Source organism: Mirounga angustirostris, unplaced genomic scaffold, assembly GCF_029215605.1.
Source record: "Mirounga angustirostris isolate CCGP_5_RB_7025 unplaced genomic scaffold, mMirAng1.0.hap1 SCAF_12, whole genome shotgun sequence".
Classification (NCBI taxonomy): domain Eukaryota; kingdom Metazoa; phylum Chordata; class Mammalia; order Carnivora; family Phocidae; genus Mirounga; species Mirounga angustirostris.
The window spans coordinates 88,872,319-88,886,550 of NW_026991720.1; the positions used below are offsets into that span (position 1 = coordinate 88,872,319).

Sequence of the window (14,232 nt, forward strand, 5' to 3'; positions counted from 1 at the left end):
ATACAGAACTACTCTAAAAATTATTTAGGATGGCTTTTCTATAGATTCTCTACTCCCATGGGACTCCAGCCATCTCTCAGTGACAGTCTATCTGATGGTAAGACAGTGCTCAGCTCCCCAATTCTCCCATGACACCAAGGAACCTTCTATTTTTTCTGCAGCCAATCATTGCCCACAGTAAGTCTCCCCCTACAATACACATGGACATACCAGTGATATTTTGGACCCTCAATGCTCTGAAAATATAGAGAAATGTCTCAGCAAGGTAAAGAAGCAAGCTCCCAGACCTTGTCTTTGAAAATATTCAGCGTGGTAACTCAGGTCCCTGGATCACTAGGTTTCTCTCCCCCATCCCTCAGTTACAGCGTATGAACAAGGGTTCATCTGAATTACCGTGGAAAAAAAAATTAATTCACTGAGCTTTGCAGGACTAATGGGTTTAATTTGGCTCTTAAAAATCTTCCTACCAGGCTGTTTGTCTAATATTGTGGCTGTTAGGCCTTTTCTTCTCAGAACTATCTAGAAAGAACTATCTATTTCTGTCTCGCGTGTTTATGTCTCATGAGTGTGTATTTTAATTTGTTTCAGCCTCTCCCCTTCTAAAAAATTCATTCAAAGAGGAGAATATATGTATGGTAAACATTGTTCACTCTCGTGCTTCACTCTGGGCTATAACAGGAAATGCATTTCTGACACTTTTAAAATGAGCAATCACACGTATAATCAACTTGGTTAAAACTTCCTTCCTGGTAACTGCAACACTTCCTCTGCATCTGGATATGCAGGGAGACCCAGAAAAGCGGAAGAGTTTAGAGGCACACTGGGTAGATTCGAATTTGTTTTGTTTTCGAAAATTAAACAAATGATCCTTCAGCATCATCACCTCCGCTGCTTTATCAGGTATTACTTCCTTCTATTTTTTGCCCTTTTGTTGGGTCTGACTCGGACTAGTGACACTTCCGTCTCGGCTAGAATATTTTTATCTGGAACGGCTGTCGGTTCTTGAGATGATACCACCACTGAATGTCTCCTTGTCATTGTCTAGTCCAACCTAGACGTGTGGATATCCGCAAGGCTCTGGCAAAACCTTTTGCAGGTGCATCTGTCCTTTTTTGTTGTTTTGTTTTTGTTTGGGAGGAAGGGGGAGGGCAAGGGGCTTGTGCCAACCGGGCTTCACGCTCTTACAAGTGCATGCTTAGTGCCTACCGTGCCTAAAGTGTTTCTGACGCCTTCTCTTAAGAGAAGAGAGCTTCGTAGCCTCAGCCATGAAGGAGAGCAGTGAGTATTTAGCCAGACCGTTTTCTTCTGTGTTTTGTATCTTGTGAGATTGTTTGGTATCACAGAGGCAGAAGTGATTGCTGTGTATTTGTCTTTTGCCTCAACTTGGACCTATTTTATTTCAACTTGGTGTCAATATAAATGTATCTTATGGTTCTCTTCTTTGGCAGTTAATCTATAATGTAGCCACAGAGCAAACAGTGAATTAAAAGCTGCAAGAGGTAGTCCTTTGGGACAGTTGATTTCATGTCTCTACTAAATATAACTCCATCATATTTGAAGAGAGGGAATGTTGACTTTAAAAGTAAATTGAGGTCAAGATTTGAATAGAAGTTTGGATCTAATGAAACTTGTCTTGCTTATGTTTTAATCAAACTCTCCTTTTTGGTATATATCAAATGGTCTGCTATTTCTTAAGGAAATAAGCAGTTATGAGTCTCACTAACATTAGTCATTTAAGAGAGTAAATGATATTTTCTGAAACATTAATTTTTGTTTTGATATTTGATTCTTATTTAGCATATAACTTACAATGCCATGATACTAAGTATGAAAATCAAAACCCTCCTTTGTATTTCAATTTTAATATTTTCAGTATTTATTTGAAGTGTTTCCTATTGCATTCTGTCACATTTATACTGAAATGTTTTGTGAAGGGTAGGTACTTATTAAAGATTTAGGAAAAGAGGGGCGCCTGGGTGGCTCAGTCGTTAAGCGTCTGCCTTCGGCTCAGGTCATGATCCCAGGGTCCTGGGATCGAGCCCCGCATTGGGCTCCCTGCTCCGCGGGAAGCCTGCTTCTCTCTCTCTCCCACTCCCCCTGCTTGTGTTCCCTCTCTCGCTGTGTCTCTCTCTGTCAAATAAATAAATAAAATCTTTAAAGATTTAGGAAAAGAGTGAACTGATGAGAATAAATTTGTGAATTCTCATTATAGAGATGAAAATATGAGGGCAAAAAAGAAGTTAAATTATCTCTTGGGGTCCAAATAGCAGGTCACTGGAGTCCAGAAATCCTTCCTTCCATCCTGTGGCTTCTCCACTATGGAAGGCAGAGCAGATGGAATGAATTGGTGCAAAATTAAACATCTGAACATTCCTACCAGAAGAGCACAGCCTTGGGGGACTCTCCTAAGATACTGCTTTAGTGGAGCAAACACATTTCACAATTCAAAAACTTAAATACCTGCAAATGTTCTTGCTTTGCAACTTCACCCATTCTGATGGTTTTGAATATTATCAATGAAATTACTACCTTTCCTAACTAGAAAGGAAAAAAATGAAAAGAAAAAGACAGACAGGAAGTTGGCTAGGGAGTAGATACCTGATCCAGACAGCTTGAAAATCAAGAATGTGCAGCGTGGTTGGGTGAGGTGTCTGGATCCCAAGGAGAAGTGTCAGACTGAACAAAGGTGAAACAAGTCAAAGACCTGTTTTCAAAGTGGGGGGTTTCAGCATCTCACAGTGCGCCTTGTAAATTAGAATTCAGCCCTTTAAGTGGATGATTTTACTCCTCTATCCATTTCAGTATGCTTAAGAACAACAGTTACCACCTGGAGCCATTGTAACATGTCAGGGACCGTGCGAGATGAGTGCTTTACATCTCTCTCTTTTTAATTAAATTTTCAGACGTAATGAAAGTACACAATAAATGAACTCCCATATACCTATCGCCCATACTGAACAAGGATATTACCTTATCTAATCCTCACCTCCACCCTCTGAGGTATTCCTAACCCCAACTGACAGGTGGGAAACAGACGCAGAGATCATTTAACTAGCTCAAGGCAGCCAGGTGCTAAGTGGCGGGATCAGGATTCATGGGCCCCGATTCCAAAACCCCCCGTATCTTCGTGCGCACATCATTGCCATTCCTCGCCCTTCTCCTTCTGCCACCTCGTGGAAAAATGTAAACAGAAAGTGCCTTCCCTGTGTCTGCGCTCCCAGGTCACGTCGGGCATGGAGCTGGAGCATTATGAACAGCCCGTGGTTCTGAGAGAGGACAACGGCCGCCGGCGCCGGAGGATGAAGCCGCGCAGCTCCGCGGCCAGCCTGTCCTCCATGGAGCTCATCCCCATCGAGTTCGTGCTGCCCACCAGCCAGCGCAACAGCAAGACCCCCGAGACGGCGCTGCTGCACGTGGCCGGCCACGGCAACGTGGAGCAGATGAAGGCCCAGGTGTGGCTGCGCGCGCTGGAGACGAGCGCGGCGGCGGACTTCTACCACCGGCTCGGCCCGGACCACTTCCTCCTGCTCTACCAGAAGAAGGGCCAGTGGTACGAGATCTACGACAAGCACCAGGTGGTGCAGACCCTGGACTGCCTGCGCTACTGGCAGGTGCTGCACCGCAGCCCGGGCCAGATCCACGTGGTGCAGCGGCACGCGCCCTCCGAGGAGACGCTGGCCTTCCAGCGGCAGCTCACCGCCCTGATCGGCTACGACGTCACCGACGTCAGCAACGTGCACGACAACGAGCTCGAGTTCACGCGCCGCCGCCTGGTCACGCCGCGCATGGTCGAGGTGGCCGGCCGCGACCCCAAGCTCTACGCCATGCACCCGTGGGTGACCTCCAAGCCCCTCCCCGAGTACCTGCTGAAGAAGATCACCAACAACTGCATCTTCATCATCATTCACCGCAGCACCACCAGCCAGACCATCAAGGTCTCGGCCGACGACACCCCAGGCACCATCCTCCAGAGCTTCTTCGCCAAGATGGCCAAGAAGAAGTCTCTGATGGATATCCCCGAGAGCCAAAGCGAACAGGATTTTGTGCTGCGCGTCTGCGGCCGGGACGAGTACCTGGTAGGTGAAACGCCCATCAAAAACTTCCAGTGGGTGAGGCATTGCCTCAAGAACGGAGAGGAGATTCACCTGGTGCTGGACTCGCCTCCAGACCCAGCCCTGGACGAGGTGAGGAAAGAAGAATGGCCACTGGTGGACGACTGCACGGGAGTCACTGGCTACCACGAGCAGCTGACCATCCACGGGAAGGACCACGAGAGCGTGTTCACCGTGTCCCTGTGGGACTGCGACCGGAAGTTCAGGGTCAAAATCAGAGGCATTGATATCCCCGTCCTGCCCCGGAACGCCGACCTCACGGTTTTTGTGGAGGCAAACATCCAGCACGGGCAGCAGGTCCTTTGCCAGAGGAGAACCAGCCCCAAACCCTTCACGGAGGAGGTGCTCTGGAATGTGTGGCTTGAGTTCAGTATCAAAATCAAAGACTTACCCAGAGGGGCTCTACTGAACCTCCAGATCTACTGCAGCAAAGCTCCAGCGCTGTCTGGCAAGGCCTCTGCAGAGACTCCCGGTTCCGAGTCCAAAGGCAAAGCTCAGCTTCTCTATTACGTGAACCTGCTGCTGATAGACCACCGGTTCCTGCTGCGCCACGGGGAGTACGTGCTCCACATGTGGCAGATCTCCGGAAAGGGGGAGGACCAAGGGAGCTTCAGTGCGGACAAGCTCACGTCGGCAACCAACCCAGACAAGGAGAACTCCATGTCCATCTCCATTCTTCTGGACAACTACTGTCACCCAATCGCCTTGCCTAAGCATCGGCCCACCCCTGACCCCGAAGGGGACCGGGTGCGAGCGGAAATGCCCAACCAGCTTCGGAAGCAACTGGAAGCGATCATAGCCACTGATCCACTTAACCCTCTCACCGCAGAGGACAAAGAATTGCTCTGGCATTTTAGATATGAAAGTCTTAAGCATCCAAAGGCCTATCCTAAGCTGTTTAGCTCCGTAAAATGGGGACAGCAAGAAATCGTAGCCAAAACATACCAACTGTTAGCCAGACGGGAGGTCTGGGACCAAAGTGCTTTGGATGTTGGGTTAACGATGCAACTCCTGGACTGCAACTTTTCCGACGAAAACGTAAGAGCCATCGCAGTTCAGAAACTGGAGAGCTTGGAGGATGACGATGTCCTGCATTACCTGCTGCAGCTGGTCCAGGTAGGGATGCTGCTATGCTCCACAGAGCACTCTCCTCAAAGGGTTTATTTGGGTGTATGCGGGCACCCCATCCAGTTGTCATCAAATGCCCTTTGTCCCTGGCGTCACAATCAGTCACAGTAGATCTGATGAAGCCATGTCAAAAAATAGTGAACTGTCCCATTTACTTTTTTACTCTCTTGGAGGGGTTGCCAATAAGCATTTTGAAGACCTAAGTAATTTTGCTTTTTAGGAAAACTGGCCCTACAGGAGTACTTTGTTCTCATTTACTGTATGAGTGACGGATCCGATTTATTGACTGGCTCCCTTGTGCCCAGACTCTGAGGCTCCAAGTGATTTGCATGCTTTTCTTGTATTCTCACATTGAACTCTCCCAACAACTAGGATGGAGGTCAAATTAACATTTGCATTTTATGTGTAAGGACACAGGGGCACGGAGAGTCTAAGTAGTATGCTTCAGGTCACATATTGGGAAAGAATCAGACCAGAAATCCAAACCAGGAGGTCTGACTCCAAGCCTTACTCTTTTCACTGCCTCCAATATCCTGCATCAACCCCGTGTCAGGATAGTGTGTCCTAGAGAAAAAAGGTCAGCCTCTCTGATCACGCTCATCACCATCCATCGAATAACATCTCCTCTCTGGGTGGCACCTCGAAAGCCCCTCTCATCAGACAGGTCTGGTCCAGGATTTCCACTCGGGGTTCTCACATCTTTCCCTGTAGTCCAGAGGGGCTCAGCGATTTGACTGCGCTTTACCTAGGAAGTTGGAAAAAAGGAGGCATGGTTCGACACACCACGGCAGTTCCCAGGTGGTATTGTGCTGCTTAAGAAGGAAGAGGAAGTAAAGGAATTGGAAGAGAAATGTTTATTTTAGAGGGCAGCCATGTCCCTTTATTAATTCAACAACACGTACTGAGTGTTTCCCCCGTTCTGGATGCTAGATACAGAGTGGTGATCACAAGCGAGCCAGTCTCTGCCCGCCTGCCCCCTTATAGCTTGCGGTGCAGTGGAGGAGATTGACAGCAAATGCATACACATACAAACAGATCTTTAATACCAAATTGTGCACATGCTTTGGGGGAAAACTGCAGTATTGTGAGAAAATAGGCAGGAGTCCTGGGGATACTTAATTTAGCTGGAGGAAACCAGGGACAGTTTTGAGTAAGTGACGTTTGACCCGAGAGCCCGGGCTAAGTGTTAGAGACTAAACGGCCAAATCATTGCTATCGTTAGAGGAAGGCCCCGGAGTTTTCTGAGGAGCATTTTGGATATTCTCAACTTCAACTCTGAATCTTCACCTTCTCATTAGGCAGATACTTGAAACATGACACTCGACCTTTGCTTTCATCTATTAAATGTACCTAATATTTTTCTCTGCCGCTTAATTCAGATACTGACATAACACAAATGATAATTAATGAAATTTAATTCACTGATGAATTATTTTTCATTGTCATTTTCACAAGTCAATTTTGCAGAATTGGAAAATGAATAGCATTCTTCTTGGAACTGTTTTAAATGAAAGAGGTCAATAAGTAACACTAACATTGAATTTGTGGTCGTAAATTTGAGAAAGAGTCGTCATTTGTAAAACTATTTGAGACATTTTCAGATATGGCGGAATGACTCATTCCTGATGAAAATGGTCTCCTGGTTGAGATCTGCATTGTGTTTACAGAAGTGAAACACGAATAAGGTTGAAAAGACTCACGTTCGGGGTAGAAACTTACAACTGATTCTGAAGTCAGTACCGTGGCTACATAACCACATTTTCAGAATTCAGACCTTCACGGCAGCTACAGATACCTACTGGCCCACACCCATGAGAAGCATCTTTGACGGCATGGGGATAAGAGAGAGATTATCACTCAGTCTTGATCATTTCCAAACTGGAAAACCAGAGTAGAACTGGAAATTGTACCAAGAATCCCACAAGCCTGCAAACATAAAGTGGAGTGGGAATTTCTTTGGTTCCTTGGGGAAAAAAAGATAGGCCACTTCTATTTGTAAAGGAATACTCTCTAAGAGTATTTCTAATTTCATGTTAAGCCTCTCGTTATGCATACACATGATACCCACCCTCTAACTTTTTGTACGCATCTTATTTGCTAGTCTTGCGGCTGTTAAAATGATGAGCTATTGCAGACTTACTGTAAATACAGAGAATGATATAACAAATATTCATACACCCACCATTCTTAATTATTTTTTCCACTTTATTGGTGCTTTTCCTTCAGTCATAGAGCTGTCTGCCACCCGAGTCAATATCTCTGTGATAGCCAAGGCATGTGAAAACTACGAAACCTGAAGGAGCATCTAAAATCAGAGACTTTTCAGACAAAAAGCTCTGTCTACACTGCAACATGGCAGGGGGTAGTGATCACTCTGTGTGGACAGTCCAGGCCTGCTATTTACTTGCAGGAAGGGCCCGTGAGGCAGCTTGATGACTTGACAGTGAGATGCCAAACAAACAGCTTGAGCAAAAGGGGAGCAATAGGATATTTAGGATCTTCACATCTAACAAATACTTTTCTCCTTATATGTACTGTTGTCTCCGCTGTCCATTTTCTTTCCAACAACCTCTTTTCCATTCCACTTTTGTGGATTTGTTATAGCCATCCCCGTGTGTCCTGTCTGTCCTTCCAGTAAATCAAGTAAGCCCTTAATGGGAGCTAAAGCCTTACCGCTTCACCTTTGAAATTATCAAAAGCACATAACGGTGAGTCAAGGGTTCTGGCTTCTAATCCCAGGCCCTAAGCAAGTGATTCACTCTGGCCCCAAGTGTCCTCGAAAAGAAGGGGTTGACTTGAGTGACTGGTAAGATTCTCATCACCCTCGCCCTGAAAGACCCAGGAAGGCAGACCATTTCCCCTCCATTCCCTTTTAACACAGAATGCAATTCTACAAGTGCCCATGTGTTCTTCCCTCAGGCTGTGAAATTTGAACCATATCATGACAGCGCCCTGGCCCGATTTCTGCTGAAGCGAGGCTTAAGAGTAAGTCCTTCCACCTTGATCATAGTGGGGCATTTCAAAAGTTAGCGAGAATTGACTGCCAGAGCATGAGTCGCAATAATTTCATCCTTCTCGTTCCCACCCTCAGAACAAAAGAATTGGTCATTTCTTGTTTTGGTTCTTGAGAAGCGAGATAGCCCAGTCCAGGCACCATCAGCAGAGGTTTGCCGTGATCCTGGAAGCCTATCTGAGGGGCTGCGGCACGGCCATGCTACACGACTTCACCCAACAAGTTCAAGTGATCGAGATGCTGCAGAAGGTCACCATTGATATTAAATCGCTCTCTGCTGAAAAGTATGATGTCAGTTCCCAAGGTACAGTGGCTGTGTTCTCGGGGTTCCCTTTCCAAAGGCCTTCATTTCCAAATGCCATCATCCCTGTGATTCTTCTCCTTCAGGAAGGCAAGTCGCACCTTCCGAAAGGGAGCCCCAAGGACACATTTTTTAATCCTCTGTCTCTGTGGAGTAAGCAAATTTAAAGCTCTCCTTTTACACATTCATATTTTTTTGAACTATACACATATACGTGCTAATGATGAATTTATAATAGTCATTAAACTCTTTGAAAAATTAAAAAAGCATTATGCCGATGTAAGATGTATTAAGAACAATTGCATGCATGTACACAAAGATTAGATCTTTGCAAATATTTACCTGTTTCCTCCCTTTCAATATATGTGTGTAATTTTCAAATTTTCAGTCTTTTAAAGAAATGAATTATTGAGAAGCTAATTAAAAATTGGTGTGTAGGTATATTTATATATATATATTTATATATGTCAGTGTACTTGTATACATACGTAGATACCTCCTCTCTGAAGTCATTTCCAATATGATCTTCTTATCCCTAAGAAATCCTGCTCCCGCCCCTGCCCCTAGGAAAATTAATCACTCTTTCTCTGTATTCCCATAGGTTTGGGTTGATACTGTATTAAATTGTAGTTATTAACATGTCTTTCTGGTCTGGTAAACTGCATGAGCCTTGAAACTAGGGGATATTTCTTATTCATTTTTGTGTACCTAGACCCAGCACTATGGCCCCTAATGGACACACTCTAACATACTCAGCCAGTATTTTAAACGTTTAAATATTCTGAATTTCCACCTTTTCCCTTTCTTTTCCAATACACCCATAGTGCGCTCTCCTAAAAAATAATAATGGTAATAATCATTTACTTTTATTTGCTTTGTATAAAAGAAAGGGAAACACTTGCCCTGGCCTCCAGTATGGTATCCAGGAAGTCATTTTTAACCTACATATTTTGCCTTAGAATTTAGAATTCTGAAGAACTCTTGAATTTTGAGGCTATCATGTTGTCTTCACATAACCTAACTTCCTCTCTTGAAAAGAATTTACAGAACCCTAACCGAATGGCATTTAATACGGTCTTCAAATGTCTGTTCCCCAAACCACATTGGCAGTTGAGATTTTCACACTGGAATGATAACTACAGTGTTCATTCCTTAGCCTTACCCTCAAAATTCCCTCCCCTACCTGACTGGCTTGGGATTCCACGGACACAACGCACCCCCACGCTTCTATCCTCTGCTGTCTCATGTGTCATGGCTGTATTGCTTACAGTAAGCCTGACTTATCATGCCACCTCTTACGTTAGTTCCTCAAAGACAGAACCCTCCCCCTGCTCCACACCAAATGGATGGAATGTTATGAAGAAATGTGACCTCAGGAAATGTTCTAGATAATGTCGGTGACTTCTCGAATTCACGTAACTTTTGTGTGCTTTCGACAATTACAGTTATTTCACAACTTAAGCAAAAGCTCGAAAACCTGCAGAATTCGAATCTCCCAAAAAGCTTTAGAGTGCCGTATGACCCTGGACTGAAGGCAGGAGCATTGGTGGTAGGTATCACGCTGAGGTCTCCAGGTGGTCTTTGTGTCTTGGAGCTGTCTGTGCGTGCTTTACAGGGCCCCGTGGGTCAAAGCTAACGTGTATAGAGAGACAGAGAAGCTGGAAAGTCCCCAAGAGGGCTCCTATCCAGGATTTCTCTTAAGCGCTAGCTGCTCAAAGCCTCCACACCAGGCAATCTCCCAACCACTTGGTTTTAAATCAGCTCTCTTAATGAATCATTCACGTACAATAAAATTTGTTCATTCTAAGTATACAGTGCAATGAGTTTTGACAAATCATATAACCACCACCACAACCAGGATAGAGAACATTTCCAAGGAGATGTCATAGGAAAGGCACATTTCTTTCATGTGCTTTGCAATTAGTCCTTCCCTCCTTCCATCCCCCGTCCTGGACAACAGATCTCCCTCTGTCACGTCATTGTGCTTCTCCTAGAATTTCATGAAATGGAGTCATACGGTATGTGGTTTTTGTATCTGGATTCTTTTCCTTAGCATAGTGCTTTTGAGATCCATCCACGTCGCTGTGTGTGTCAGCAGGCTGTTCCTTTTTTTTTAATGACTGAGTGGTATTCCCCTATGTGGATATACTACTATTTGTCTTCCATTCACCTTTTGAGTAAATAATTAACAGCGAGCTAGTGGAGTCATGGTACATGTATGTATAATTTTATAAGACACTGCCAAACTGTTTTTCCAAAGTGACTGTACCATTTTATATTCCCACCAGCAGTGTATGTGAGTTCCAACTGTCCCACATCCTCATCAACACTATTACCAATCTTTAATTTTAGCCATTCCAGTGGTGAAGTGGTTTCTCACTGTTGCTTTTACTTGCGTATCTCTAATGATGTTGAGTATCTTCTCATGTGCTTTTTTTTTTTTTGAGAAGTTTCTGTTCTCATCTTTCATTCATATTTAATGTGGGCTGCCTTCTTATTTTTGAGTTATTTTTATATTCTGGATACAAATCCTTTATGCTTTCTCAGGTATACATTTTACAAATACCAGTCCATGGCTTGCCTTTTCATTTTCTTAGTAGTGTATTTCAAAGAGCAGAGGGCTTAATTTTGATTAAGCCCAACTTATCATTTTTTTTATAGTTTGTTTTTTTTTGTGTGTCCTACGATACATTTGCTTTATCCAGTAATTCTCACCCAGGGCTGACACCCCCCAATACACACACACACACACACACACGTGGTAATGTCTGGAGCTATTTTTTATTGTCACAACTGGGACAATGCTACTGACATCTAGTGGGTAGAGACCAGGGATGCTGCTAAATATCCTACAATGCACAGAACAGCCCCCCAACAACAATAAATGATCTAGCCCAAACTGTCAACAGTGCCGAAGTTGAGGAATACTGCCTCATTCAATGCGACAAATACTTTTCCTAGAAGTTTTATGGTTTTCACTTTTATATGTAAGTCCTTGATCCATTTTGAGTTAATTTTTGTGTACAATGAGATCAGGTGTGGGTTTTTTAGAATTGAATATCCAACTTTTCTGGCACCATCTGTTGAAGACTAACCTTTTCCTGTTGAAATACCTTGGCCCTTTCGTCAGGTATCAACTGACCATATATGTGAGTGAGTCTATATCAAGATTCTCTAGTGCACTTCATTGATCTAAATATCTAGCCTTGGGGCGTCCAGGTGCCTTAATTGGTTGAGCTTCCGACTCTTGATTTCGGCTCAGGTCATGATCTCTGGGTCGTGAGATCAAGACCCACATTGAGCTCTGCACTCAGTGGGGAGCCTGGGATTCTCTCTCTCCCTCTTCCTCTGTCCCTCCTCTCGCTCACTCTAAACTAAATAAATTAACCTTCTAAATAAAATAGATAGATATCCTTACATTAATACCACATGCTCTGGGTTACATTCAGATGATAAACCACTTCATGTTTGCATAAGAATCTTACAACAATATACTTCCATTACCCTCCTCCCATCCTTTGTACAATTTTTATCACGCCTGTAACTCCCACATATGTTATAAACCCAATAATAATAATCATCATTATATTGCTTTAAACAGTTAAGAATAGATTTAGCAGATTTAAGAGATTAAACTTTTTTTAAAGATTTTTATTTATTTAGGGCGCCTGGGTGGCTCAGTTGGTTAAGCGACTGCCTTCGGCTCAGGTCATGAGCCTGGAGTCCCCGGGATCGAGTCCCGCATCGGGCTCCCTGCTCCGCAGGGAGTCTGCTTCTCCCTCTGACCCTCCTCCCTCTCATGCTCTCTGTCTCTCATTCTCTCTCTCTCAAATAAATAAATAAAATCTTTAAAAAAAAAAAGATTTTATTTATTTGACAGAGAGAGAGCGCGAGAGAAGGAACACAAGCAGGGGGAGTGGGAGAGGGAGAAGCAGGCCTCCCGTGGAGCAGGGAGCCCGATGTGGGACTCGATCCCAGTACCCTGGGATCATGACCTGCGCCGAGGGCAGATGCTTAACGACTGAGCCACCCAGGTACCCCAAACATTCTTTATATTTACCCACACACTTAACACATTTGGAACTCTTTATTTCTTTGTATCAGTTTGTGTGTCCATCTGGCATCCTTTTCCTTCAGCCTTAAATATTTCTTATAGTGCAAGTCTTCTGGCTAGAAATTCTTTCAGCTGTTGTTTGTCTGAGAAACCTTTTTATTCCACCTTCATTTTTGAAAGATGTTTCCCCTGGATATTGAATTCTAGGGTGATTTTTTTTCTCTCTTTCAGTAGCATTTTCTTCTGGTCTGCCTATTTTCTGACAATAAGTCTCCTGTCATTCTTTTTTTTTTTTTTAAAGATTTTATTTATTTATTTGAGAGAGAGAGAGAGAGAAACAGCATGAGAGGGGATAGGGTCAGAGGGAGAAGCAGGCTCCCCGCCGAGCCGGGAGCCCGATGTGGGACTCGATCCCAGGACTCCAGGATCATGACCTGAGCCGAAGGCAGACGCTTAACCATCTGAGCCACCCAGGCGCCCAGTCTCCTGTCATTCTTATCTTGGATTTCTGTACATGTCTTTTTTCCCCGGGCTGCTTTTAGGATTTTCTTTTTAGCACTGTGGTTTCTAGCAAATTGATTATGATGGACCTTGGTATGGTTTTCTTTATGTTTTGTCTACTAGCATGTGTTGAGCTTGGATAAACGTCAGAGTTGCTCTGTATTGATAGGCATGTGGGAGTACCAGGGCCCTGTAGGAGGGGGGTGTGCTGAGGATGGGACCTGCCATTGCCTCTTTTTTTTTTTAAATTTTTTTATTATGTTAATCCCCATACATTACATCATTAGTTTTAGATGAAGTGTTCCATGATTCATTGTTTGCGTATAACACCCAGTGCTCCATGCAGAACGTGCCCTCCTTAATACCCATCACCAGGCTAACCCATCCCCCCACCCCCCTCCCCTCTAGAACCCTCAGTTTGTTTCTCAGAGTCCATTGTCTCTCATGGTTTGTCTCCCCCTCCAATTCCCCCCCTTCATTCTTCCCCTCCTGCTATCTTCTTCTTCTTCTTCCTTTTTTTTTTTTTTTAACATATAATGTATTATTCGTTTCAGAGGCACATTGCCTCTTGGCACCTCCACAGACTCTTAGATTTCCCCGGAACACAGTTTGAGAACCCTTGCTTTTGGGTGTTGTGACTTGCTCTCATAGAGCATTTCCAGATTTGGTAGGAACACTTTGTGTATTTTCACCCAAATCATTAAACATCATTTTCCAGCTAGGACTTTGTACTGGTTGTTTGTAGTGATGCTTTGCAAGAGGATTTGTGTCTCCGCATTATGCATTCATTATATGTAGGAGCCCTGTGACCGTTTCCTTACAGATTGAAAAATGTAAAGTGATGGCCTCCAAGAAAAAGCCCCTGTGGCTTGAGTTTAAATGTGCTGATCCTACAGCCCTATCCAATGAAACGATTGGAATTATCTTTAAACATGGTGACGATCTGCGCCAAGACATGCTGATTTTACAGGTATGCTACCGTTGAGGAATTTTTTGTTCAATTACCTGAAAAAATAATTCCATGTTAGACCGAAAAAAAATGTCTCCTACGGATTCTGTTCCCATTCTCCTACTCCGTCCACACACGGTGATCAAAGATTCCGTAACAGAGAGTTTTCACGGG

The 14,232-nt window shown here is 44.1% G+C and overlaps 1 protein-coding gene across 3 annotated transcripts in view; it reads left to right on the plus strand.

The window, feature by feature from the left end:
• The first annotated feature begins 751 nt into the window (after positions 1–751).
• PIK3CG (phosphatidylinositol-4,5-bisphosphate 3-kinase catalytic subunit gamma) overlaps positions 752–14,232 on the plus strand; it is a 33,362-nt gene continuing 19,881 nt past the window's right edge. For 2 of the 3 annotated variants that reach the window (XM_045864880.2, XM_045864882.2), the window contains exons 1-6: positions 752–900; positions 3,222–5,228; positions 8,160–8,225; positions 8,332–8,557; positions 10,000–10,103; positions 13,933–14,079. In XM_045864880.2, the coding sequence (XP_045720836.1) occupies positions 3,234–5,228; positions 8,160–8,225; positions 8,332–8,557; positions 10,000–10,103; positions 13,933–14,079 (2,538 nt within the window). In that variant the 5' untranslated portion in view covers positions 752–900; positions 3,222–3,233. Of the gene's footprint in view, positions 901–920; positions 1,097–3,221; positions 5,229–8,159; positions 8,226–8,331; positions 8,558–9,999; positions 10,104–13,932; positions 14,080–14,232 lie in introns of those variants that run through there. The other variant, XM_045864881.2, reaches the window with a different exon arrangement.